The sequence below is a fragment of the Aphelocoma coerulescens genome, chromosome 3, assembly GCF_041296385.1.
Source record: "Aphelocoma coerulescens isolate FSJ_1873_10779 chromosome 3, UR_Acoe_1.0, whole genome shotgun sequence".
Taxonomy (NCBI): Eukaryota; Metazoa; Chordata; class Aves; order Passeriformes; family Corvidae; genus Aphelocoma; species Aphelocoma coerulescens.
Window position 1 is genome coordinate 119,387,598 of NC_091016.1, and position 26,434 is coordinate 119,414,031.

The 26,434-nt window shown below is 41.4% G+C and overlaps 1 protein-coding gene across 2 annotated transcripts in view; it reads left to right on the top strand.

The window, feature by feature from the left end:
• PTCHD4 (patched domain containing 4) overlaps positions 1-26,434 on the top strand; it is an 80,809-nt gene that overhangs the window by 11,681 nt on the left and 42,694 nt on the right. For both annotated transcript variants that reach the window (XM_069008643.1, XM_069008644.1), the window contains exon 2: positions 12,774-13,254. In XM_069008643.1, coding sequence (XP_068864744.1) covers positions 12,774-13,254 — 481 coding nt within the window. The remainder of the gene's footprint in view (positions 1-12,773; positions 13,255-26,434) is intronic.

Here is a 26,434-nt window from a genome sequence, read left to right on the forward strand (position 1 = left end):
TTGATGGAATGTTTCTTTTCTTTGGTCCTTTTGTTCTCTTTCTAGAATGAAACAAGTCGTCTTCTGGAGTTTTGTGCTGACTGTGGATTTTTGATGGGTGATTTGATTTGGATTTGGATGATTTCTAAAAGTTCTTTTGCCATGTTGTGCATTGTTTGATTGGTCCCCAGCACTTCAAATTTGAAAATCCTCATCCCCCTAATGTCAGAAATTGGCTCTGCTTTGTCCCTCTTGAATTTTGTCATTTCTTAATTGTATTCTGGTTGTGCCAGGGAAGAATTAGCAGACAGTCCTAAAACTTAGTTGAACAGGATAGTTATGAAATATTCAGCTGGGTCATTCCTACTGTTTCTTGTCCAACTTCAGCATGGTTGCAGACCAAGTGTCTAGGAAATGGCTGGTGATGTTTATGAAAAGGATTCTGGAGTCAGGCCGTTTCTTCTCCTCTTTTTGTCCACATCAGGACCTTTGCTGCAGTGGAAGGGACCTGGTCTTGTTTTCAAAATCAGGCTGTGGCCCTGCCACTGAGGGTCCGTGATGGAGCAATTTGTGGGTGCTCATGCAGAGGGTCATGATAGGAACACATCTGTTTCCTCTGATTTGAGCCCTTTTCTATTCAGCATCTAATCTAAAGTGGGCCCAAAGTGCATAAGAGGATAGAAGGGTGAACCTCCAGGAGTAATTCATTTTAATTTTCTAAACATTTTAATTAGGACAGGATAAACTCACCATTCAAAAACATCATGGACCAGATAAATAATATTCATATTATGCATTAGCCTTTCAGATGGTTAAAATTAGGTGAGCTGAATGCCACTATGTTTATTTCAAATCACCCAAAAAAAAGTTCCATGAAATGTCTGAAAGCATGAGGATATGCTAAATCTAGAGATCTTTAGAGAAAAGGCTCATGTCAGGTGAAGCACTTCCAAAAATCCTAGGGAATAATCTGTGTTTGCACTGACATGAGAAAAAACCTCCGAGAATAACCATGGTGAAAATCTAGGGTCCTTCTCAAGTCCACTGCAACTTTTTTTCACTCCAAGTCTCTGACAGGACTTTGAAAATCTCTTTTTGGAAATTATTATTAGACAGTTGCAAAAGAACTAAAATACATTAATCTGAATAAGGAATTAGCTCCCACTGAAGGAACTGGAATTAAATGCCATCCTCTTCCAAAACAGATTGCCAGATATTGGCAGTTTATTGCAGCAGGGAGACAGAGATTTTGCAGAGTACTCAGAAGACAAATGCTGAAATTCCATCATCTGGAAGTGCTTTACCATCTGATTACTCTTTGGCTTACTCTATCAGAATTTTTTCCCTAAATATTTGCTTGAAATCCAAAGGTGGCTAGATACCACAAGGTCCCACCATCTGCAGCATTTTTGTTTTAAAATTAAAAGTCCAATCCTTCCTGTTCTGCCAGAACCAAAACCTTTCCAAACAGACTATACTAATATAAAATTGAAAAATCACTTTGCACAGCAGGTAATTTTGAAAAGCCTTTTTCGTTTTTTAACATCTATTGCATTAAAGTAATTGTAAAATGTATATTTGGGAAGAAAAGCTTTGATGCATTGCAGGGAAACATCTGAAACAAGTTGAAAAGATGGTTGTTAACGCTATTATTATTTACAGAGTATATTCTGCATTTCTCCAGAAGTGCTTATACATGGTAATTAAATATTCATCTTACTTTGTATCTTGATCTCATTCTTAACAGCAGCACTACATTAACATATACATCTAGGAACACATATAGCCTAACTTCAAGCATTTTATGAAGGTGCCTAAACTAGGCTTTAGGGCATCACAGGATTTATGAGGGCTAAAATCCCTAAGAATGAGGTTCAATCCATTTAAAATCAAAGTTGCCTTCCATGGGTGCCCTGTTCTTCTCTTTTCCTGGAGCAGGCAGTGCAGTAGTCCTGACATTTTCACAGTAGTCCTGACATTTCCAAGCTGATGCTTCGGTTAGGCAGCCTGACTCAGGACCTCAGAGCCTAAATTTTGACTTCTCATGTTTTGAGCTTTGTTCTGGCTGAAGAAGCCCATCCAAATCAGAAACTCTCCTTGAAGATAACAGGGATTGTGTACCCAGAGTGAGGACAAATACTCAGCTGTGAAATACAGCCACCTTGAGGATGGAGGTGTGGCACAGCTGATATCACCACCAGACTGGGGGGTCTGAGCAGAGATGTTAAAGAAACCTTCTGCCAGATGGCAGCAAGGAGGGGATGAGGGGATTAAATACTTGGTTTTTCTTTTTTTCTTTTCCCCCTCCTGTTCAGTTTGCATAAACCTGGATTATTTCTCCAATCCATTTCACCACACACCACATAAGCAGCTGCTCACAAGCTTGGCAGGCAGGAGATGCAAGCTTAAGACAAAGAGGGAAGGGACCTCTCCTTTGGCAGCATCACCAGTTCACATTGTGAAATACAGCAAATAAAGGAAGTCCAGCACCAGAATGGGAAGATTTGTGGAGCATGGGCAGCTTCTCCAGCTGTGTGTTTCCACAGCACCTTGCACACTGTGGTCCTGGGCCCTGCCAGAACCTCACCGGGGGCCAGTGATTGTGGTCTGAACCAAGACCTCAGCATCTGCTGGACTTTGTGTCCTCCCAGTCCTCCACAGCACAGAGGCTGCATCGAGATAATTTTCCAGGCATGCAGAGCTTGTTCAGTGGCAGCCCCTGCAGTCTCTAGGTGAAGGGTTTGGGATGGTGTAAAATTTCCTGGTTGTCTCATGCTGTTGTTTAACACTTGTTTATCTTTGCAATGTGCCCTGTTCTGATACAGTGCAAGACACCCTCTCCCACAGAGTATGACTGAGAAAACACAGAAATCCAGCCCTGACAGTGTCAGTGAACTTGCAGTGTTAAGAGCTCTGCAGTGAGGAGAGGCAATGGGAAGCCCAAAGAGGAGAATCATAGAATCATTTATGTTGGAAAGATCACTGAGTCCAACAATTAACCCAGTGCTGGCAAGCCCAGCACTAAACCATGTCCCCAAACACCACATCTGCATGTGTTTGAACAATTCCAGATGATGCCATGGGCTTTACTTTTTTAAGTGGAATAAGAATTAAAGAGGATCGCACATGACAACGTCTTCATCACTATGGGCTACTAAGAACACAGGATTTCACCATAAAGGGCACACATTACAAGGTGATCTTGAGACAGAATTTACAAATATAAAAGCTACCTGCTGATGCTCATGCGTGGGTGTCAAAAATCTCTTTGAATGTACTGAATTCAAAAGTACCCTGGGCTAGATTCTAACTAAACCCCAGTTTAGTTAGATTTTAATGCATAAACACAGGCCTACTTAAATGCCTCCTTCTCACTTCCCCTTCCTAGATTCTTGTCCAGCACCATGAAAAAAAAGAAAAAAAGAATAAAAAAGAAAAATGTCTGAAACGAGACATTTTTTTGGCTCTCTCCATCTAACAAATGGCCAAACTCATTAAAAACCAGTGTATGCTGGAGAGAAGGGAGGGATGCTTCACGGCAGAGAAATTGCTTCACAATGCCAAATTTCAGAATAATAAAAAAGAGGGGAAACTGATTAATTATCTCTTAGAAAAGAAGAATTTTTAACTATAAGTGTTAAGTGTCCTCAACTGTATCTGCTTTGTGCAGTGCCTTGTTATATCTCACTGAGCATTGTGAAAGTAGAAGTCCCTGCTAGGACTTGGATAAGAGCACAGCAGCATCTTGTATTCAAAGTCTGGGTTTAGCTAATCCAGTTTAGCTGTAAATTAACCTCAAAACCACTCTAGTCCCAAAATCTTGCCACATCACACTTGGCTCTGTCTGATTCTCAGTTACTCCTTTTCTTCCTGCCTTTGATAGAACATTTTTGCAGTGTTTCAGTACTTTGGCTGCTGGTCCCCGGAGAAAATAGGATGAGCAGAGAGAGATAAAATTAAAGAGATATTTACCAACATAGAACATAATTTAAAAAGAAAAAAATTCACCCTTTTCTGTGTCATTATTGAAACTTCAGATTGTAAGAGCTTAAATGATTCCTGTGAATCTGCTTTACTGCTCACTTTTTATTCTCTGCTGTTTGTTTTTTTTAACATTTCCTTTAAATGAAGTAATAAAACCAGGCAAATCCAATCCCTTTTGCTTTCTGGTAGGTTTTCTTCCTATTGCTTCTGTGTATTTGACTTCAAGTGGCGTAGGGAAAGCAATTAGAAGAGGCACACAGTGGGATGCTCATAAAGCAAGAGGACCGACAAATATATCAGTGAAAACCTGTGTCCTCTCTTTGGAATCTCCTGTTAGGGATAGTCATTGGATCCCATTCTCACTCACCCAAAGCTCTTCAGCTTGGGCTTATGGGGTATGTGATGAAGTTTTGCAAGGCAGTTTTATGTCTTCTGCTTTTGCTGATACAAAAAGTAGACAAGAAAGAAGGTTTTCTATACTTTTGGTGCATTCTGCTGTCATTTTAAATTTAGTAATTAGAATCTTGTTTAACCTATATCTCCATGGACCTCAAGAAATCTTAAGATTAAATATTCTCAAGAGATAGAAAGAATGGTGGTCAAATGTCCTGTTTATTCAATTTGGAGAAAGTCAGGACCCTCTTGAGATAACAAAACTGTCTTGGATTTCACTGGGGTACAAGACAGATTTAATTCATTAATTTGCATACTTTTTGTTGCTAATATAATTTAAATCACTGCATTTAGGAGAAGAATTATTCTATTTAAAAAATTGAACAGTTCCATTCCTTCTCCTTCTTCCAAGCAGCTCATTTCATTTCTTTTTTGTTGAAGATCTGGGAAATCAACAATACTCTGAAAGTCCCAAAGGCATCTTACATCTGTGTTGTGGAAGACACTGTCTTGGTGCATCATGGCTTAGAAATGGACAGGGACTGAAAATTTGGCTGGGTGGACCACTGGTCTGCACCAAAAAAGCATTTCTTATTTTTTTAATGCTCTTTGCAATTTTCTTCCTTTCCTTTGAATATTTTTAATATTGTGCTTGAGCTGTGGAGGAAACCAGAATTAATATGGAGCATTCATTGATTAAAAGTATTCATGGTATAGATTCACAGAGACTGCCAAATATGAGAGATGGTAAATGCATTCTTCAAACACATTCCTGCATATATCAGTGAGAGCGTTCAACTGTATATATCCAAATATTGGTGTTTTGTGCAATTCCCTTGAGGCATTGCTGTCAGTGATTCATTCCTGTGTTTCTCCTTGGCACAAACAAAATCTTTTGGGATGAACACTAGCTGTGAACAAGACGACAGAGACAAGCACCTTTTCCTTTTTTTAATTGTACCTGGGCATTTTTCATGGCTTAGCAACTGCCAGAGGCTTAGATGTTGTCCTAGGTTGGATAGGTTCTGTTCCTATTGAAAACAAGATGGTCATGTTTTAACACCTGACCTGGTAGATTTACACACCCAGGGTAACCTACGACTTCAGAGGTCCTGCTGACACGGATCTCCTGTGGTAGGTGAACTTGTGTCACCTACAACAAACTTTGCTGAGCCACCCACCTTCCTCCTGAGAGAGCCACCCCAGCATCCCCAGGCTGCTGGGCATCCAAAGCAAGCTGTGCCCTTCACCCCTGCAACCATCTCATGCGGCTGGGGTGCAGACAGCAGCTCACCTCTCTGAACTGTCTATGCCGAAGCTGTTTCACTGCTGGGCCTGTGTACTGCTCCTGATGGAAGGCAGAGAGACAAACTGTGCCACAAAATGATCTCCCAGTGCTTGCAGTTCCCTTTGTGTTTTCTGTGACTGCCGCTGTCTCCCAGCACCCTTCCCACCGAGGGAGGTGAGTGATCACAGCCCACGTGGGTATTGCTCATCAGCTTCAAGGACATCACTGTGTCCTTGGGTGCACGGGTGCTGTTCAGGACAGCTGGGGACAAAGCTCTGGTGGGCAGTTAATCTGTTCCTCTCTTCCAAGGGGAACTGGGACGGGATCTGAGATGGACCAAATGGGAATCTGACCTTGTGAGTGAGGGGGTCAGTTGAGCAATGAAGAGCTTGAAGATAGAACAAAGAATGAAGGAGGGTTGGAAAGGATGTAAATGTGAAATACAGTCTAGGAGGGAAGTGGAGTGGAGCTGGTCTAGGAGGGAGAGGGTTTATCTCATATTTTCATCCCAGAGGGATGTGCAAGAGAAAGAAGGTGAAGTTAGAGACTTTTCTCCTTTCCTCTGTCCTTCCCTTGCCTTGACAGAGATGTCCATTGAGGGTGGTGAAACACCGCAACTTGTCCAAAGAAATGGTGGATGTCCCATCCCTGGAAATACTCATGTCCAGGTTGGACATGGCTGAGCAACCTGATATAGTCGAAGATGTTCCTGCTCATTGCAGGTGGTTGGACCAGGTGACCTTCAAAGGTGCCTTCCAACCCTGACCACACTATGATTCTCAGAAAACCTGAGGGGCTGATACTGAAGGAACAAAGTGAGGAGAGCCACTCAGAAACAGACTGTCCATTGCCAGAAGCTCGTCCAAAGAGAAGCTCTCTAACAGCAGTCACACTTTGCTATTGCACCCTTATGAATTCTTCCATAAATTGATTTAGTTCTAGGAACATTTCTCTTATTCTCTGTTATTAATATTACAATATATAAGTCTCTTGGAGCAATTCTCATCTGTTCTTGTCTCTTTTATCGAAAACTAGAAACCCAAAGCTGTTGAGGATAGGAGCACAGGCCCAGAGTCATCAGAAAGAGGTGCCAAATGGTTATGGTTCCCTATCGGATGCTCTATGTACTTATCTCTTTCACATAAAAATCACACTAGTGGTCCATGGTTTCCCTGGGAAGGGGATGAATGCCTGTGGGTTTGTTAACCTGCAAGACATGTCTTTGAACGGGCCAGCTTGAGTCAGGAATGGCAAGGCTGATCAGGCAGTTTTCAGCATGATAAAATCTGGGGTCTAGTCTTAAGTGATCTCGTGCCTCTGCCTTAAATGGCGAGAGACAGGCAACTGCAGAGAAAAAATCTGCTTCTGACCTGTACCTCAGGATGGAGCAGATCATCCTTTGGATGTGCCTGACTCTTCACAGTGACTATAAACCAAATTTGCTTGACCAGCTGGTGAGCTGAGCCTCATCATTGCTGGGTAGCTGGAAATAACTGAATTCTTCTTTATTGCAGCAGAGAGTTAGACAATTACTTCTTGGATAGCTTCTCCTAGCCACTTTCATACATTTCATTATTGCTGTGTGAACAGACCCCTTGGCCATCACTGGTGTCCCTGTTCCCAGCCATCCAAGGTGCAGCTCTACCTCAAATGTGCTGCCCTCAGTGTTCACCTGCTCTGGACACTCCCTCCATCCTTCATCCATACATAACAGCTGCACAGCGCAAGGGCAGGAAAACTGCTACATAAAAATTTATGGGAAAATGCTGACATGAATCAGCATTACGTGCTTTGTGCTGGAAAGGAATGCTGCGAGAATTTTTGGTAATTGGTGGCTGTGTAACAGGGATCGACTGCTACAAGATCTCCATGCATAATTGTACCAGGGTCAGGGACAGAAAAATCAGTTTGATTGAGGAGGAAAAACCTCCCTCTAAAGTTTTGCAGTGAGGCTGAAGGGAACGAGCAGCCCAATATGTTAAACCTCAAAGGAAAGGGGATTTAAATTTTACATTGTTTTTTTTTACCTTGAAAACAGTCAGCTGGCTGAAAAGCAACTTGCTTCATCCTAACCTCTGTGGTTTTTGCTTAATACTTACTGTGACCTACAGTAGAGTAGGAATGTCCTTATCAGAGGGAGAAACAACTGCACTGATTTCACTAGGATGTTTACCACACAGTGTATTTCAACAGACATTCCTGGTTGCCCTCTGTTGATCACTTTAATCTTTTAAAATAAAATAGCATGCAACCAGGATGGCATGCTTTATCCTAACATTTCTATAATATAGCTTAATAATGATCCATCACTCCAGCTGATGAGAGGTAGCAGTTAAAGAAAAGTAGAAATAGAGATAAATTTGCTGGCAAAGGTCCTGTAGCTGTACTTGAATGAGTGATCAAGCAGTAGGGAACAAGGGCTCCTTTCCTCCTTGCCAGGGATCTGAAATGTTTTAAAAACCTCACCAGCCCCACCTCTGCTGAGAGGGGCACTAAGAAGGCAAGAGCCACATCCTCTCAAAAATACCTCAAACCCTCCCTTTTTTCTGTGAGAAGAAACCCAGAGGAGGCTGATGCCATTAAAAGCAGAGATGAATGAGAGTATAATTTATGTTGGAAAAGACCTCTAAGATCACTGAGTCCAACCACTGACTTACCACTGCCAGCCCCACCACTAAACCACGTCCCTCAGTGCCAATCCCCACAGCTGGCTCTCCCTTTGCTGCAGTGACTACAGTCCTGATTTCTTTCTAACTTAATGTGATCTTGGACAAAGAAAATACCCCAGCAGATGATAAGGCCCTGCCCTGGGCTGGGGCTGCAGTGACCACACAGAACCCCCAGGTGGGAGCTGGGCCTGCAGCAGCTGCACTGAAAATATTAAGGAAACCCAAAAAAAGGTCACAGGTAATTTTAGTAGTGAGGGAGTATTTCTAGTGTCCCTCTGGGCTGCATGCTGAGAGGATCTGTGCCTACTACTATTATCACTAGCAGAAGATATGTAGCTCAGTAGAGCAGCTGGTTTTCTCTAACCTGAGAGGCCCTCAGCTCCCGAGCAAGTCAAACTTCCCATGCCACTTACATATCTTCTTAGGAAATTAAGGGTCCAAGCATCCTTTACAGATAAGTTTCCAGCCTGAAACATGGTAGGGGTTTATTCTGTATCCATCCATTCACACTTGGTGAATCTTACTGCTGAAAATACAAGGAGTTTGGATTTTCAACCACATGCAAGGTCAGGTCTGCATAAACACGTGGCAAATTCCATCATGCTGGGGGAAAAGGAGTGTGAACCTGTTCATGCCTATCATCTTAGTTCTCATTCTCCTCCCTTTCAGAATCTAAATATATCAAATGGCTTTGGGGCATCTAGAAGAGGAGAAGGGATAACACAAAAAACAATTTAATAGTGTCCATTGAAGCATAGAATTTTGCTTGGCCCTTGTTTTAGATGAAATATAACATGCCCCAGCAAGTAATTTTTTTTCATTGCATCTTTAAAGATGGTCAGATCTGGAGAGAATTATCTGCCATCAGAATCTGGGAGAACAGACACTGTTTTCATCAGACATTTTAAAAAAGATTCAAAAAGGAAAAAGAAAGGCACATAGACACAGACTGGGAATCTGAAACAAGATTCCAACCATGCAAGTGACCTTGCTAAAGATAGTTAGCATCTTCTGTTGTAGAATCTCTGGAGATACATGGGTATAAAATAATGTACAAACAATAACTGTTATTATTACTTTTTTTGGGGGGGGGGGGCGGGTGTTCTTCTGCATATAGGATCAGAGAGTAGCAGCAGATGTAGGTAAAAGGTGTAAGAAGTCAGTAGTCTGAAACATTAAACTATTGTGATGAATTAAAAAGAGCAGCATGTAGGCATATACCAGGAAGGACGTGGTAGTTATCAGCAGAAAGCACCTTTTTTCATTAAGGACTCTGTGGAATCTTGTTCAAAACCTGCCTGGATCTTCAGACAACATTTATACAAGTCATTGTGGCCAGATTTTGTTTCCCAAACCTTAGGCTTAGTTCGGGAGTTTAGCCATTCATGCCTCGTTCTTTCACTAAATCTGTCCTGGAGGACAACAGAGAACTTGGGGCAGTGAATAACTCCCCTGAAGCTCCCATGAGACTCCAAGTAGGTAGGTCCCTGGCTTGGACTCTGGGAGATGCTGAAAGTCATGTTGGCAGCACTGGGTCTCAATTTTTTCACACATCAGTTGCCATCCATAAAATGGGATAAATGAAAGACTGTTTTTCCCCATATTTCTTCTGTTTTCCTTGCTAAGACTGTAACAACTGCAGAGATGCTGTGGCTGCCCCAGCCCTGGGCATGTTCAAGGACAGGTTGGACAGGGTCTGTAGCAATCTGGACTAGTGGAAGTTGTTTCTTCCCATGGCAGGGGGCTTGGAATGAGATGAACTTTAAGGACCATTCCAATCCAAGCCATTCTATGATTCTATGATTCTCCAAGAGATGTATTAGAGAAGACCCCCATTTTCCCAAGAGCTGTGGTGCCAGGTTCATGTTTGCACACTGTAACAGCAGCAAAGGCAAAACCCTTGCTTAGATAGGAAACAATCTGCCTCCAGAAGGAAGGGAATGGACAAAGTGTCCTCACAGCAATCCAGCGCCTGCAATTTCCTCGATTCCATCTGAAAGCTTACTCTCTATTTTGCTGACATATGAGCTGGGTGCCCTATTGTACATCAGTGTAAAAAATAGCTGTTATCTGCTGTTTCATGGGAGATATGGCAGAACATGATTTATTTGTGCCTGCTCTGCTGCCTCCTTTGAAACGTTGCCGTTGCTCGCTGCACCTTTCGCAGGGGAAGGCAGATGGTCATCACAAAGTTTCCCATAACCTTGCCATGCCTGCTGCATAGTGAATCAACGAAACCTGAATTACAGTGCTTTGCCTGGGCTGGGAGCTGTGCTGCTAAAGCATCCTGCAGTGTCTGCAAGCCTCTGAATGTCAGCACTGTCCAGACACTGAGGAAATGTGAAATTTCTCTCCAAAATTTCAAAGCGGTGCCAAGTGGGGATTTTTAGCTGCAAAGTTGCATCCGATGTGAGCCAGGACTGCATTGCTCAAGCCTTAATTGCCAGCTTGGAAATGCACTTTTTGTGAGTGTGTGGGTGTTAGGTATGACCTCTCCTTAGAAAGAGTAGAAATAAAAAATCCAAACAGGATTCGAGCATGAAATTCTGGGGACAAGGATTTTTTGGAGTCTGAACAGCAGCAGCTGCCCCTCTGTGATAGCTGTCTCTGCTTATGTGACATTTGCAATGAGGCTCCAGGTGATTTGGGAAGCTGGCACTACACTGCAATTCACCTTTCATGTCAGCTCGTGCCAGGATACCCTTGCCAGAAGCCGCAATTTTGGTGGGAAATAACAACTGGGAATAGGAAAAAAAATGAACTTCTGAAAAGCACTTTGTCACATTCCCTGGGCTGTGGCAGGAAAATGCTGGGAACAGTGTGAGCTCCTACCATGAAAGTAGGCATAGGCAGAAATTTCTCAGTGGGAGGATTACCTCCTTTACATACCTGATTGAAGGCAAGGTGAGTACATAAAACATTTTCAACACTGCCTCCCAATTTCTGATATTTAAAATATCAGTCAACATGCTGGAAGACATCTATGTTTCATAAAGCCTCATTTCACTGATTTTTCCTTAGGATGGGAATCATTACTACTATCTAGCAATTTCAGATAATGACCTGCATGCAGCACAGGTGCTTCTAGAAATGGTTAATGCTGGATGTAATAGATGTTTAAGCGTCTCCCCCAAAAGGTTCTGGCCTTTTGCAGATGACTGCTTCCATGTGTGTGTGGAGGGCAGAGCCTCTCCCAAATTCAAGCTGTCAGCTCATTCCAGTAGTGTGACTAGGGAAAGAATGTTATCTAATGTGAACTCACTGCTGCAAGGTGGTTTAGACATCAACTGCCTTGATAATTTTATGTTTTTATTAAATGCAAGAGGAAATAAATCTGAACATTTATAATCCAATTTATATGGGGGAGAAAGCAAAATGTTATTTGGTGTGCAATAGACACTTAATCCCTGGATTTAGACTTTTTGATCAAGGAGATTACTTGTGCTGGGACAATTTTATTCACTGAGTCTTCTTCCTCAGTTTGCAACTGGATTTGATCTTCTAAACCCACACAAGCTTCCCCTGTCTTGGAAGGGGCACATACAGATATCCCACAGCCAGTGGCCTCAGAGCAAGGACCTTTCTTACAGGACCTTTCTTATTAAATCCATCTTACAACAACAGAAAATAACCCCAAACAAATATTTAAATGGGGTCAGATAACTTTACAGAAAAAGGCCTGGTCTTGTTAACAGACAGAGGCTGATCCTGAGTGGGCCTGATGTGTTCTTTACTGATTGTCATGGAGTTTTATATGTCCTAGCATTTACTGAAATAATTGAGACCAGAATAAGGTTTATACTCTTGGAATGTATAAAAAAACAAATCCTGGTTAGATTGAGGTGTTAAGGTAGATTTTTTTCTCTGTGACACTGATATTAATGCATCAAATCTCAAATAAACTATTCAAAAAGTCTGATTTTAATTATATTTTTCGGGAGACAGAGTATCTATTAAACTTTGTGTATCTGCCTGCATACTGAGGAGTCAGGCTTCATTTCTGTACACATCCAACTTCTAAAAATCGTTTCCAAAGTGTCAAGAAATCACAAATCTTCCAGAAATTAATCTTCACCTCAAACTTTTCATAGTAATTGGAGATTTGTCATTGCCCATCAGTTAAGTGTGGGAGGTCATTCTCTCCCATGGGGTGAGGAGCTTGCATGCAATGTTTTGGATGATCCTGGACATCTGGGAACATCTGAGGCTGCAACGAGTATCTGAGCAGTCCCTGAACTGCAGCACAGAAATGCAAATGAGCCTATAATGAGTAAGACAGAGTTGTGGCAGGGAGCAGGGACAGATCCCAGAGCTCACTGAGGTGAATGGCAAGGCTCCTGTTGAGTGCAGTGGTGTTTGAGCAGAGCTCTCGGCATGTCTGTGGAAGAGACAGAGTCTATCACTGCATCACGGCATATGCACGATAACCACATGCTCATCTTTTCTGCTTTCTCTCCCAGGATGGAAGGAGCAGTTTCATTGGCCACCAGCTTGGAGGGGTCATGGAAGTGCCAAACAGCAAGGACCAGAGAGTCAAATCAGCGAGAGCCATCCAAATCACTTACTACCTCCAAACATATGGCTCTGTCACCCAGGACCTCATTGGGGAGAAGTGGGAGAGCGAATTCTGTAAACTGATGCACAAGATGCAGCTGGATCACCAGGATCTGCAGCTCTACTCACTAGCATCCTTTAGCCTCTGGAAGGACTTCCACCAGACCAGTCTCCTGGCCAGGGGCAAGATTTTGGTGAGCCTGATGCTGATTCTCCTGACTGCTACCCTCTCGAGCTCCATGAAGGACTGCCTGCGTAGCAAACCTTTCCTGGGACTCCTGGGAGTACTCACTATCTGTATTTCCAGTGTCACTGCGGCAGGGATATTTTTCATTACTGATGGAAAATATAATTCTACTCTGTTGGGAATCCCTTTCTTCGCTATGGGTAATTATTTATCTTCATAATAATAGGATTAACAGAGTTTAATGACAGGATTGTAAATTACATCCTCGGTTATAAAGTGCAGATTTTACTTTGAGTGAAAGTCTAAGTCATTTTCATCTTGCTAAATTGATCTGTGCTTTGCCAAAAAAAAAAAAAAAGAAAAAAGAAAGAAAAATGGAAACAAAACAAAGCAGTAGCTACAACAAAAAGCAAATGACATTCCTGGAATCTCAGCCAATATGAGAGAGGGGCAATTTTATTGATCTCTGTTACAGAATGAAGGAGAAATTGTTATTGAAAACTAGTTGGCTCAGCAGACAACATGGATATGTGTTGACCCGACTCTGATGGGAGGCCAGCCAAAAGAGTAAGTTAAACAGGAGGGTACCAAGGAAAGGCAGATTTTAACATCCTTCCCAAGGAGGGCTTTTCTTCAAGCTGTGCCTGAGGGGCAGAGTGGGACAGGTTGGTGTAAGAATAAGATTGATGGACTTTATCTCAAAGAGGAGATTACAGTTGTGGTGTTTGCCAGGCTGTGAGCACAGGAGCCTGTCAGGATCTGTGGTGCATAATCCCCTGGTTTGTGAAATCCCAGATCAGCTGCTGAGATTTCTTTTGTGTTGCACCCAGACAGGAGAAGGTGCAGAAGAAGAACAAATGTAAAACCCAGCTCTTTAGGCAGAAGAATTGCTTTCATTCCTTCTGTTACTGTTTGGTTCCAAGCACTTTTAGTGCATCCATGTGGTTGATGAGTTTGCTGGGAAGTTGCATTGGAAAGGCAGAAGGAAAGGTGCCCAGCTCAGTTATGGAGGCAGTGTTGTTTGGTGCCCTCACATCCTTTTGTCAGAGTTTTGCCATACCATGAGTCTGAACCCCAGGGATTACCCTGAGCAAAATCTCAGTGATGGCAGCCCAGACTTAAATATTTTCATACTGAATTTTTAGTGGTAGGGAATCTTACCTGTGGCCAGAGTGCTGCATTCTTACAGCTAATTGCTTAAGTTCCATTCATACTTCTAGTTCTCAAGACCAAGTACAGTATGGTAAGAGACAACTAAACATGGAAAGCCACAAGCTGGAGTCAAGCTTTGAAGAAGGGTCTTATACTTTTCTTAAAACCTGAACCACCCAAAAGACCACATTTTCTTATCTTCTCCTGAGAAAACTCCTGTGGGTGTATACATCCCCCAATCCCTACTTCATATTTAATCCATCCTCTAATAATGCATGTGTGTCACTAAACAAAAGGGCTGAGCTGTGGTGTCATCAGTCCTGGTTTCAAAATCTCTGGAGCAGTTACTTGAGGTGGGAAGGAGTGGAATAGAGGGGTTGGTCAAGATTCCAGAAGGGAAAGGGAAGAGTGAGGCAAAAAACCCCAAGGACATGCATGTTTGGTTCAGCCTCATTAGTAGTGATAAACAAGGCTGTGCCAAAGACCCTAATTCAGTCATCTGCCCTGTTAAATTGTGACAATGGCCCCTAACATGGGCTGCCCTGTGCCAGCTCTTCAGATGTTGTGCATGGCTCTGTGGCATCAGGGGAGTTGATGGAAAGAAAGTGCTGCGATGGGGAAAGGAAAAAAGTCAGCAGAGAACATGCCAGGCTGTGACAGGAACGGTTCCTGACCTGTGTGAGGGGTGGGCTCAGGAAACAAAAAACAGAGGATGACAATGAAGAAGAACAAAGGATGACAGTGAAGAAGAGGGGTTATGGTTGTTATCAGATTTTGGCAGCCTTTTCCTGGTGTGTCAGGAGGTGCATATCAAAGCAGGAACCAAAGGCCACTGCCTTGCTTGTGCATCAAGTTGAAGTAAAGACAAAAGGCTCCTGTAGGGATGAAAAGCACCTTCCCTAAATTGTACATTCCTCTGTTGGTGTCTCTTTTTAGATGGTTGGAGATATGGATAGCACATTCTCTTTGCTTGACAGGTCCCAAACTTTTCACTCCCAAGGAGCTCCTCAATTTATACCTTCCCTGCAGCCCCAGGGTGAGACAGAGGTGAGAATTTCTGAGTGCCTCAGTTTCCCACCTCAGTAGTCCATGATTTTGTTTGCTGTCTTAGGAAAAGTGACATTTATAACTTTCTGTTGTGTTTTGCGCTGTCATTCTTGTCACAGCCACTGCCAAGAGCAAAAGGAAAGGAAAAAACAACCTCTCTTGAAGTGAGATGTTTGCAAGAATTGTTTCTATAATATTATATTGAATGCAATTCAGGTTGCAAAAGAAAGCATTTATGTAACTCTTCTTCAGAAATTTCATTCAGGGGACTCAAACTGAATTGAAAAATTGAAAATATCATTAGAGAACAGCTTGCAGTGCTTGGGAACTGCTGCTTGTAAATATTAGGCAACACTTTTACAGTTTAATGAAGGAAAAGACAGGAAGAATGTCTTACCAAGATCTAAGGGGTTTACATTCTGCAAAGTATCGTGTGCCTTTAGTCCCTTAAGGGACACTGCAGCCTAATGAGACCTTGCTCTGCCCAGAACACCCCCAGGGTCTCACGGACCTGGGCCCTCACTGGGCAGTTTTCTGCTGGACCTGGAGTCTGACACCAGAGTAGATACAGTGAAGACCCCAAGACTGTTGATTCTGTTGGTCAATAAAAAACCCTGGCCCATGCTGTACCAGTGTCCCTTGCTGCTGGCACAGCAGAAAGCAAACAGCACATCAAATAAAAATTGAGTGAATACAGGAGAAAAAGTACACAGGGTGGGGTTTCCCTGAACTGAAAATGCCAGATTTGCAAGTCAAACTTTCAAATTCAAGTTACTTAGGTTAAAAAACAAAACAGAACCAGGCGATAACAGTGACACAGACCCTGCAAGTACAATGCAGAGTACACAGGCAGCATTAATTCTGGCAGCTCCCAACTTTGGAACACTTCAACCTGACATTTGCAAACCATCCATTTAAAACACACTTGTTTGGTCAAAAATATGCAGTTTCCTCTAACATTCACTTTTCAAAGGATTAATTTTAATGGAAATTTTGTGATATTCTGGGCTTGTCCTTTTTCCTGCAAGGGTGGCAGGATGCTGCCATCTGAATGACAGGAATAACCCTGGATGTTTAGATTCACAATTCCTCTTGCAGTGCAGAGCTGCTCTGGGTTTCAGTAGGTGACAGAAGCCTACAGAAAAGTGAAATGCTTAATATTTTTCTAAATTTAGACTGAATGACCTCTACCAAAATTATTTACCACAGTCCTGCTGTGAAGGAATGGTCTGCTGGGATAAAGCACATCTCTGCTGAACTGGAGGAAGAGTGTTAGCTCAGATTGGCTTTTCTCCTCTTTATCATTGAAGGTGAAAAATTTCAGTCTTAAGTTAGGCATGAGGACAGTGGTGGAAAATCTTCCCTCTTCCCAACACCACAGTTTCTTCAGACAGCTGCCTCAGGAAAAAGTTTCCTCAGTACAGTGTCTACCACTGCATTTTTGAAGTCATTCAGGAGAAACTCTTCAGAAAGGTCCCCTACAAACAATTCTTTGGCTGCCAGGATCTCCTGCAAACAGGAGCAAGGGATCCTGATTTTTACCTGTTCATACCCAGGCAAATGGATAAATGTTGTGAGTTAATGAAAAGTTGCTTCTTTATTCTCAGAGCCTCCTTGTTTATTAAGTAACTGGGCCTAGATGTTTTAGTTGTCTTTTTTTTAATCAGAATTTAGTAACCTCTATGTGAAATCAGAATAGGGGACAGTTCTACCTTGCATTTCTCTTCTGGGACAAATAAAACTTGCAGTTTCTTCTACAAATTTAACATCAGCAGGGCTGTCATGACTGGCTGTGTTTCAGACAGGAGATAGAGGGTCACATAATTAAGTTTCAGATTTGTTCTGGCCCTGGTTAGATGTTCACATCTGCCTTTTGTGTTTGGATTCATATGCAATTTCAAAGGGGTGTTATGTACGTGACATAATTATGGTTTCCCATGCCTAATCATCACTAATTAATATAACCAGAAGGTTAACTACATAATTGAGATATTATTGCTCCCATGATCTGCTTTTTAATGCACAGGAACCAGACTGATATCATCAGGGAGATAATTATTTAACTCAGCTGAGGTCCTGACTGTGTATTTTTAAATGCAGGTGTACCAATTACATCATTTTACATTGTAATTATTTTTGGCCAGTCCATGAAGTGCTTCATTATATAGATTAGTGGAAATCTTACGATAAAAAACATATACAATGTAATTATAGTGTAATTATGCTTTTTGTACTATAAAGGGTGTTTCTTAGAAGGCTGGATTCACAGTGGATGTGAGAAGTAGTTCCTGTCATTTGTAAGGCCAGACCATGAAGTCCATAAGATATTTGTGGGAACAGCTGTTTGTGACTGACTCTATAAAGAACTTCTCAGTGGGTGCTCTACCCAATATTGCTGCCACTCCTGCCAGTAACCACACTGTTGGTAGAGATGTAGTAAACAGATACAAAAACTTTAAGAACCAATAGGCTACATGTATCCAGCAGTAGCCCCATGACTGATGTAAGAGCTCAAGACGGATGGCAGAGATCGTATTTTCAGTGCAGACTTTTCTGTTAAAATTTCCCATTATTCCTTCCCTGGACTTATTCAAATGGAAGGAGGAATCAAGGCAGACAAGACTCCGGGCAGTTATTAGCATTTCAGATAGAAGCCATCTAACCTTTTTTGGATGGCAGTTGTTGAAATAATGACTGGTGATCACCTTTCAGTAAATTTGAGATGTCACAGTGTTATATTAGTGGCAGAGTCATGGAAAATTGCAGAAAAAAAAGTCCTAGTTCAGATGAGAAATTATTTTTTTCAAACCTCAGAAGACAAATGTGAGAGCCAAAGTACAGGCTGTCACCAGTTTACCTGTACATGAAGTATCTCAGTATTCTAACCTTTCCTTCAAGCAATGGACTTTTTGATTACAAATGTGACAGAAACATTTCACAAGTGACTCAGACTTTGGGTTTGTCCTTTTGATGCAGCAGTAAAGCAAATCCCATATGAATCTCATGTTATACGATCACCTGCTATCTGGATGAAGAGCAAGAGAACGACCCTTTAGAGAAAAGAGACCTCCTGACATAAACCCCTACCTGTTCATGACGCAGAAATGCAGTGAATCTGTCGTTTAGATGTAACAGCAGTTCATGTCCCTACTCATTCAGCAGATCATTAAGGGCTTGGAAGCACCTTGTCCTTAATTATAAAATTCTGTTCTTGACTTTTACAGAGGAAAATGGGAATTAAAAAAAAAAAAAAGAGTCAGCAGGGAAATAAATTAGAAGATTTAAAAATGTTTAAGATTACTTATTTTTTGGATGGACATCCAACACAAATAATTCATATGAATGGGTTTAGAAACTATCCATATTTGTAAAGTTGATTTCCCCATAACATAGTGTACTTCCTGACAAGTTTTTCATTTCTGTAGGAAAGGTTAACAACACAAGAACAGTCTTTCTTGGAATGTGAGTAGAAGACTAAAGCCATCCTGGGGTAATCTGCTGCACTTGGACCATGCAGCCTGGTCCTGCAACTATGGCCTGGAGTGGTGATGGTTAGGGAGAGGCAACTGGACTGAGACTGTCTTCTCCTCAAACACATCTGAGGGGAGATTATCTCTGACCAAGTCCTTTGGGCCTTCTCACACCCAGCAGAAAGGGATGTACAAAGCAGTCCAGCCAGCCCCAGTCCCAGCAGTGGGGTTTGTAGCAACCAATTCATGTGTCCCAAATATTCCCCCCTTAACTGAGTGACACAATCTCAATTTCCTTTGCAGCCAAGAGAGAGAAATAGGAAACTCCACAGCTATTTGAACAATTTGAGATAAGCTGTGTTAATCTCTGGAAGGTTCTATCCATCTCTGAAAAAGCGTGACTTCTTAGACTTTAACGCCTGAGGCTTTGTGGGTTTTGGGTGGTAAAACAGGATAATTCCTCGAGTGGGTTATTTAAGGTTCTTTATTGGATGCACTTTTTCTGCGTGTTGATCTCATTTAGGTTGGACATGAAGAAGACTTTCTTCACAGAAAGGGAGATTAGACACTGGAACAGGCCCAAGGAGGTGGTGGAGTCACCATCCTGGAGGCGTTTAAGGAATGACTGGATGAGGCACTCAGGTCTACTCGACATGGTGATGTTGAGTCACAGGCTGGACTCAAAATCTCAGAGGTCTTTTCCAACCTAACTGACTTGGTGATTCTGTGATTCTGTTATATACATAAGCTCTAAGACACAGACATGTGGATGCATATACAGTAGATATGCACAGACTGCCTCAAATCCCTTAGAGATGGAATTCTGGTCCATCTTTTCCTGTAGAGACTCTTCAGAAGCTCTCTTATCAACACAAATGTCATCCTCCAGGGATGGTGGGGCTGCAGGAGTGCAGGGCTGCAGGTCAGTGACTCTGTGGCTCAGCATAGGTTGAAGCATTCACCCGTGGACCACTGCCCAAGCACAGACCAGCCCTGCCAGATCTGTAATGACAGAGCAAGTACAAAATACATTCTCTGGGTTTGTTTCTTGAAAAAAGCCAGGTAAACTCTTCCTCCTTCTAACTCTAATTGGAACTCAACCCATTTATCCTAAGAAAAGTCTCCAAACACTGTTGTTCGTTACTGTTATTATTAAAACATCTTCCTCAGCTCTCCATCTGCAGCTAACAGGCTGGTAGCTGTCATTTGAACTGCTTCTAATTTGTTGCAAGCATTTCTAAAATCCTTGGAAAAAAGTGGTTTGACATGAGAAGAGAGAATGATTTAACCTAAAAAGTCAAAGGCTGAAAAGAATGGTATGTTTTTGCACTTCAAATGTATGATTGCTACTGAATCAATATACCAATTCAGTTCTGATAGAAAAGGATATTTCCTCTTCAGACGCTCCCCACATTTGTCTGAGCACCTCTTGCTTTCATTTTTCTACCATTTCATGGCAATGTTCATTCCTGCAACTGGGTTATTTAAGGTTCTTTATTGGCTGCACCTTTTCTGCGTGTTGATCTCATTAAAGCAGGAGTCTCATTCCTCGTGCTTAGTATGTATCGATGCACATCACATTTACCTTTGGTAATTTGGGCTGGAAAGGAGCTGCATCATGGAAAAAATTTAGCTCCACATGTATCATCCTTAATAGGGCACTGATAAATCCAGCCTCGAATAGCACCAACAGCAATTCCACAACCTGCCTTGACAGCTTCTTCCAGGGATTAAAAATCCACACATTTATAAAGGTATTTCTTAACATTTCCACTGCTGCAGTTTGCACCTATAACTCCAGGGTCTGTCTAGCCTGACTGCAGAGTGTAATTTTTCACAGTATCTATGTTTATGCAAATACTTTTAGGATATTTTATATGTAGGGCTGTGCTTATTTCAGTTTGGATAAAATTTCCTGCCAGATCTTTTTCTCCCTGATATTTTGCTATTAGTTCACACTTTCCTGTGAGCTCCATACACACAGGAAGATTGATGGTGGCTTCTGGTCTCTGCAGGAGCATGGTGGATCTGCAGGAAAGAGCAGCTGTGGGGTAGGCTGAGGATGTGTCCTGTGTTCTTTGGTGTGTTTCGGAAAAATTCAGTCTTGCACTGCTGTTTCTTTTCAGCTGGGAAGAAAAGGTGGGCTCAGGTACCCAAGGAAGCACAGAGTGAATACTCTATGCTCCATCAAGCAGGCTGTCTGCCTGCATTAGATACTGTGATCCTCTGCAGGGAAATCCAAAATTGTGCCTCTGGGTTTTGGGCAAAAATGAAAGGCAGCAAATGTATTTGTTTTTCTCCTGGAATACATTTTGTGTGCAAATCATTACTGGAATACACTGTTGTGAGATGTGGTTGTGGCTCAAAATTCAGACTGATGAAAAAAACTTTGGATTTTTACGCAGCTAGCTAAAGCATCTTCATTATTTTGAATAATATTACAACACTAAACCATAACCATAAGGAAGAAGCATAAAAATTAATGACCATGCTAAAAAACCTAGTTCAAAAATGGGTACAAAGGAATTTCACTTGTGAAGAAATTTTCCCATAGCTGCCTTCTTTTAGTCTGATAATTTTCCCCTGAAGAGTTCGAAAAAGGATACAGAACTCAATAGACCATTTGCCAAATGTTCTAAATCAATATTTATCTGCTATATTCATCTACAATATTAAAAACTTTGCATAGAATCAAAGGCTTAAGGAGTCTATTGCAAATACCAAACGAACTAAAAAGACCTTACTCAGTATTGTATCATTTATATGTCCTTTGTGCAGCCACTAGCTAGTTGAGCTTTTAATAATTCAGTTTTATCTTTCCATTTCTGATCCTTTTTCACTCCATTTCCTTCTCAAGAAGTGACTTCTCCTCTCTGGTGGGATAACTGCCTGCAGTCACATCCAGCATGCAGGATCCACACTGGCTCAGGGCTCACTTGTCCATGAGAAGTAAAAAATGACAGCAGCAGCCCATGTTATTCATGTTCCTGGCCCTTCAGAGAAAAGTATTCCCGGTATGACAGCTGTAACTTTCCATGTGTTGGTCCTGCTGCATGTGGAGAAATAGGTCACATTTCATCCACGTTCATCTGACGGTGAGGTGAGGAAGGAGATACTATTTTGGATGCCCAAAGTGGCAGGGAGAGCTGCAGCAGCTGAAGATGCGGGCACAGGGGTGAATAGGGTGAAAACCTCAGGTCTTTGCTGCTGTGGATCACTAAAAATGCTCTTTAGGTTTTGTTTTGCAAGAGTGAGCACACTGTCCCCACTGTCTTGGCTGGTTTTCAGTGAGGATAATTGCATTTGTCTCTTCCTCCGATTGCTCCTGCTGTGCAGGTCAGATGCAGTGCTGGTGAGCACTGCCTAGCTCCAAGCACTGTGCAGGTGCTGCTCTGGTAAGCAGATGCTGGTTTTTACCCAGACCTGGCTGTATTTCACTGGAGAATGCAATGGCCACATTATGTGGCTCAGCAGTCTCTAAAACCATTCTGAGTTCCCTGAGAACATGTAGCTGTGCCTCGGCACATTGTCCTTGCATTTTCCTGCAGTCATCCCTGGCATTTCAACACTAGGAAATTTTTTCTCATACTCTGTATTCCTAAAGTCCAAGGAGGAAAAGTATCCCTCTACAACCTGAAATGACACAGACCTGCCCTACCCACATATCCCAATCCATATTCAAATGCAAATTTGCCCTGAAAATGTTAAATACCATAGACTTTCCTCATGTCATGAACTCCACTGCTGTTGATATTCTGCTTTTAAAGAAAACTATTTTGCTAGCATTGCCGTGAAACCATTTAGTACTATAGTATTCTGCAAACCTTGCACTAACTCAGAAACCACAGCTATAACCTACTAGAGGGAGCACTTGCATTGCTTTATAAAGGGGGACCTAGTGGCAGATTACTACACCTGGTGACACCCTAGAGGGTGAAAAGTTCTGTTTCTTTGAGTTTCTAGTTGATTTTTTTGCTGTTACTGTTGAGAAATTATTATCCTCCAGGGAGGACATAGAGTTGCAAGAAGCTGAAAGCAGGGAGGTGTTCTGTATGCTGAGTGCAGAGCAATGAAACCTTCTGTCCTTCTGCCATAAGTGTTTAACACAAAGTTTTCTGTTAATGCAATTTAAACCTTCTAAAACTAGACTGGGAGACCTGGGAACAAAAAGCCTATTTGTGCTTAGAGTAGGTATCACTGCAAAAGGACACTGTGAAAAGAGCAAAACCCAAACCCATTTAAAGAGCAATCTTCTCATGGCAGAAGCTGAAAGAGAAGGCTCCAAAGGAGAGATGCTGACTACACTGCTGAAAGCATTACCAGAAAGTGCGTGTTGGAGCTGTACAAAAACTGAGTATTGTGGAAGAAGAACCACCAGTGCAAACACCCCTCCCATCACGCTCACAGTCAACTTCAAGACACCATTTTTTGGAGTGGGAGCTGCTGGACTCACCTCATCTTCTACTGCAAAAGTAGAACCAGAGAATCACAGGATGGTTTGGATTGGAAGGAACCTTAAGGATTATCTAGGTCCAATTCCTTTGCCATGGCCAGGGACACCTTCCACTAGACCAGGTTGCTCCAATCCCCGTCCAACTCAGCCTTAACACTTGCAGGGATGGGGCAACGACAGCTTCCCTGGGCAACCTGTGCCAGGGCCTCACCACCCTCACAGGGAAGAATTTTTTTCTACCATCTAACTCCACCCTCTTTCAGTTTAAAGCCATTCCCCCTTGTCCTGTCACAGGCACTTGTCAAAATCCCTCTCCAAGCAGCTCTGTGCCTTTTGTATTCCTTTATGTGGACTTTCAGTCTCTCCCATCAGAGCTAAGAAACAGCAAGAACTTTATCGTGCAGTTAGCCTGCTTTTAAATGAATAACCTTGGTAGGATATTGAAGTAGGGGAGGCTTTACTAATCATAGATGGAGATGTTCTAACTCTTTCTCAGGTTATTTGGAGTCAGGCAACGCAGTTAATGAAGCAAGTCTCAAAAGATTTCTCTTACGTGGACTTTGACCTCTAATATACTGATTCTTTGCCTGAAGGGAAAGTAATAGATAGTATCCCTTTATGGACTATTCAAAAAAAAAAAAAAAAAAAAAAAAAAAAAAAAAAAAAAAAAGTGTAGATATTTATGATGATTTTAAAGTTGGTCAGGAGGTGTTAAAGTAATTGGTGGTCAAGGACAGACAAACAAGACCAACTGCATAAACATAGAAAACTGGGCAAAGGAAGGCAAAAATGGCAATCCATTTATTTAATATTAAAAATGTCAAAAACTGTATATGTGGTTCAGTTTTATAGCAGTGAAATTGATAAATCTTAAGCGCTTGGGGGTTTTGTTCACAAGTGGAAAAAGACACTTATCAGCTTTTCAATTTCTAGAACATTGTCAGTGCTCCAGGAGACCTTTTCTTGTCTTTTGTGGCCTCCTTTACTAGACCCTGTCATGTTTGCATTCCACTTCCCTAGGACCTGCCAGTGTATTGCCAAATGCACAGCAAATAATGCATTCCTTAGGAAACCTTATATTTTAGCTACTGATAAATTCTCCTTGGACTTCATTCAATGTTTATTTGAAAAGATGAACATACTTTTAATTTCATCAACCAGTGATGCAAATGTCCTGTTCAATGTCTTTTCCTGGAGCACATTGCAAGGTTTTTAATTTCTAGAAGGAATTGTTTTACCTGATATTAGTAAGGAAAAGTGAAAGCATCATGGAAATTGTTGAATAGTAGAGAGGTTTTTTAACCTGCAGATCAGGTTCTTTCACTTTTCCCTCAGTGGTGTGTGGAACTGTGAACTGATCCACTGTTAGCTTAAATTGGCAAATAGAGTACACAGGTTGTATTGGAAATCCCTCAGACCTCAGGTGCTCCTCAAAAGAGGAGCTTTCCAGCTTTTACACCATCTCCTCTAAATTAATACAATTACCTTAAAGTTTTCAATTCAAATATCACCAGGTTCCAGCAAAATTAGACAGTTATTTCTCATAAATTCCTTTGAAAACAAATGGTCAAGAATTATGTCAGTAATTCAAGTGTAGTAAACTTTTTGTTTCCTAGGAAAAAGAAGCGATAAATTTCTAGATTTTGTAATTTTCAAATTCTTTACTTTCCAATCTAAAATATCACTTTACATATTCTCTGGGGGAAAAAAAGGAAATGGAGAAAAAAGGGCAAGAAAAAAGCCAGGGTGTGAGGAAATGAATAAAGGGAAGCATCCAGTAGCTCCTTTCTCTTTTTAAATTGTCAACACAAATAAAAGAAAACAATACATTTTGTTAGATAAAAGACTTAAGCACAAAAGTTCCAACAACTTTATTTTCAAAAATCTTACTGCAATATACAATGGCAACAGATGTTTTAACACCCTAAAGCAAACATCCATCTAGAAAAAAATTATTAAATTTTATGCCATAAAATTATTTTTAAGTGTGCATGATATTATGGGAAATATGTTTTATTAGATAAACCTGATTTTTAAAAATTAGTCTGCAAGCTTACAGGAGAAAAGAAACCATGCTGGTATAGTCTATTTAAATAATGGTAATTTGATTTACTCCTGCACAACATTTTGATACATGCACGTATTTGTACTACATTAAATCATCATAGCTTATATTAAATATAATAATGAAATATTAAATCATAAATGCATGCTCTTCCTGCTGGAAAGACATAAATAACTGGGGAAAAAAAATCCACTATGGTATTCAACATCTTTCCCCATGTTCTGGAATGAAAAAGAAATCAATAGTAGTAAACTTCTTGGATAATGCAAGGTTTGGCAGCTAAAAAATAATGAAAACGCAGCCCCAGCACATCGTTAAGCAGCTCATTTTGTCAACATGTGTTCCATCACAGTTAAGTGCTGGATTATGCATCTAGAAACAAAGAATGTATTCACATTTGCAAGATGAGCAATTGCATCCCCAGAACAAAAACAATGAGATCACAGTAGATAACACAATGAATATGAATACCCAGTGTGATGCTGCTGTTAACATGGGAGGAAAAAATGGGGAAAGTCTGCTAGGGAAAGAATGGGAAGTGACATCAGTTAGGAGAACAACTTTAGGAAGATGTTGGTTGGCATTTTGTGTGGACTCACCTGATGAAATGCAGATGTCTGTCATGTATGCAGCATCTCTGTGGCACTGCTGAGCCGTTCCTAGAGTACATTTCAAAACAGATTGGAAAACTGGAGTTCACTGGGAGGAATGGGATATGTTCATGTAGCACTCAACAGCCGTGCAGGACAGGTGGAGATGGCATAGCAGGAGCCCCATGTGTGGAAGCTGCAGGAAAATCACTTCATATGAGAATAAGGACACAATTCTTTTACATGGAAAGCATTTCATCACTGAGCCAGTTCTTCTGGGCTTGACGGACTCTATGATTATAAAAATTAAGACTAAGACTTCATTTTGTAGTGTGCAGGTTAGATCTCAAAACTGTGATTTTGATGCAGAAATGAAAGTTTGCAGTGATTTGGCATCTGATCAAAATAGTTTTCCCAAGTCTCAAAACCATGAATTTTCTGTTATGGAAGAACATGAATTTTGTCTTCTGTCTGTGTAACAAATCAGATTTGCTTATGCTCAGCCTAAATTTTCAGCTTCTCAACCTTATCTCACTATTCCTATTTTATGCTTGCCTTTAGGGAACTTTGGATAATTGTCTTTACTCACCAGACTCCTACAAA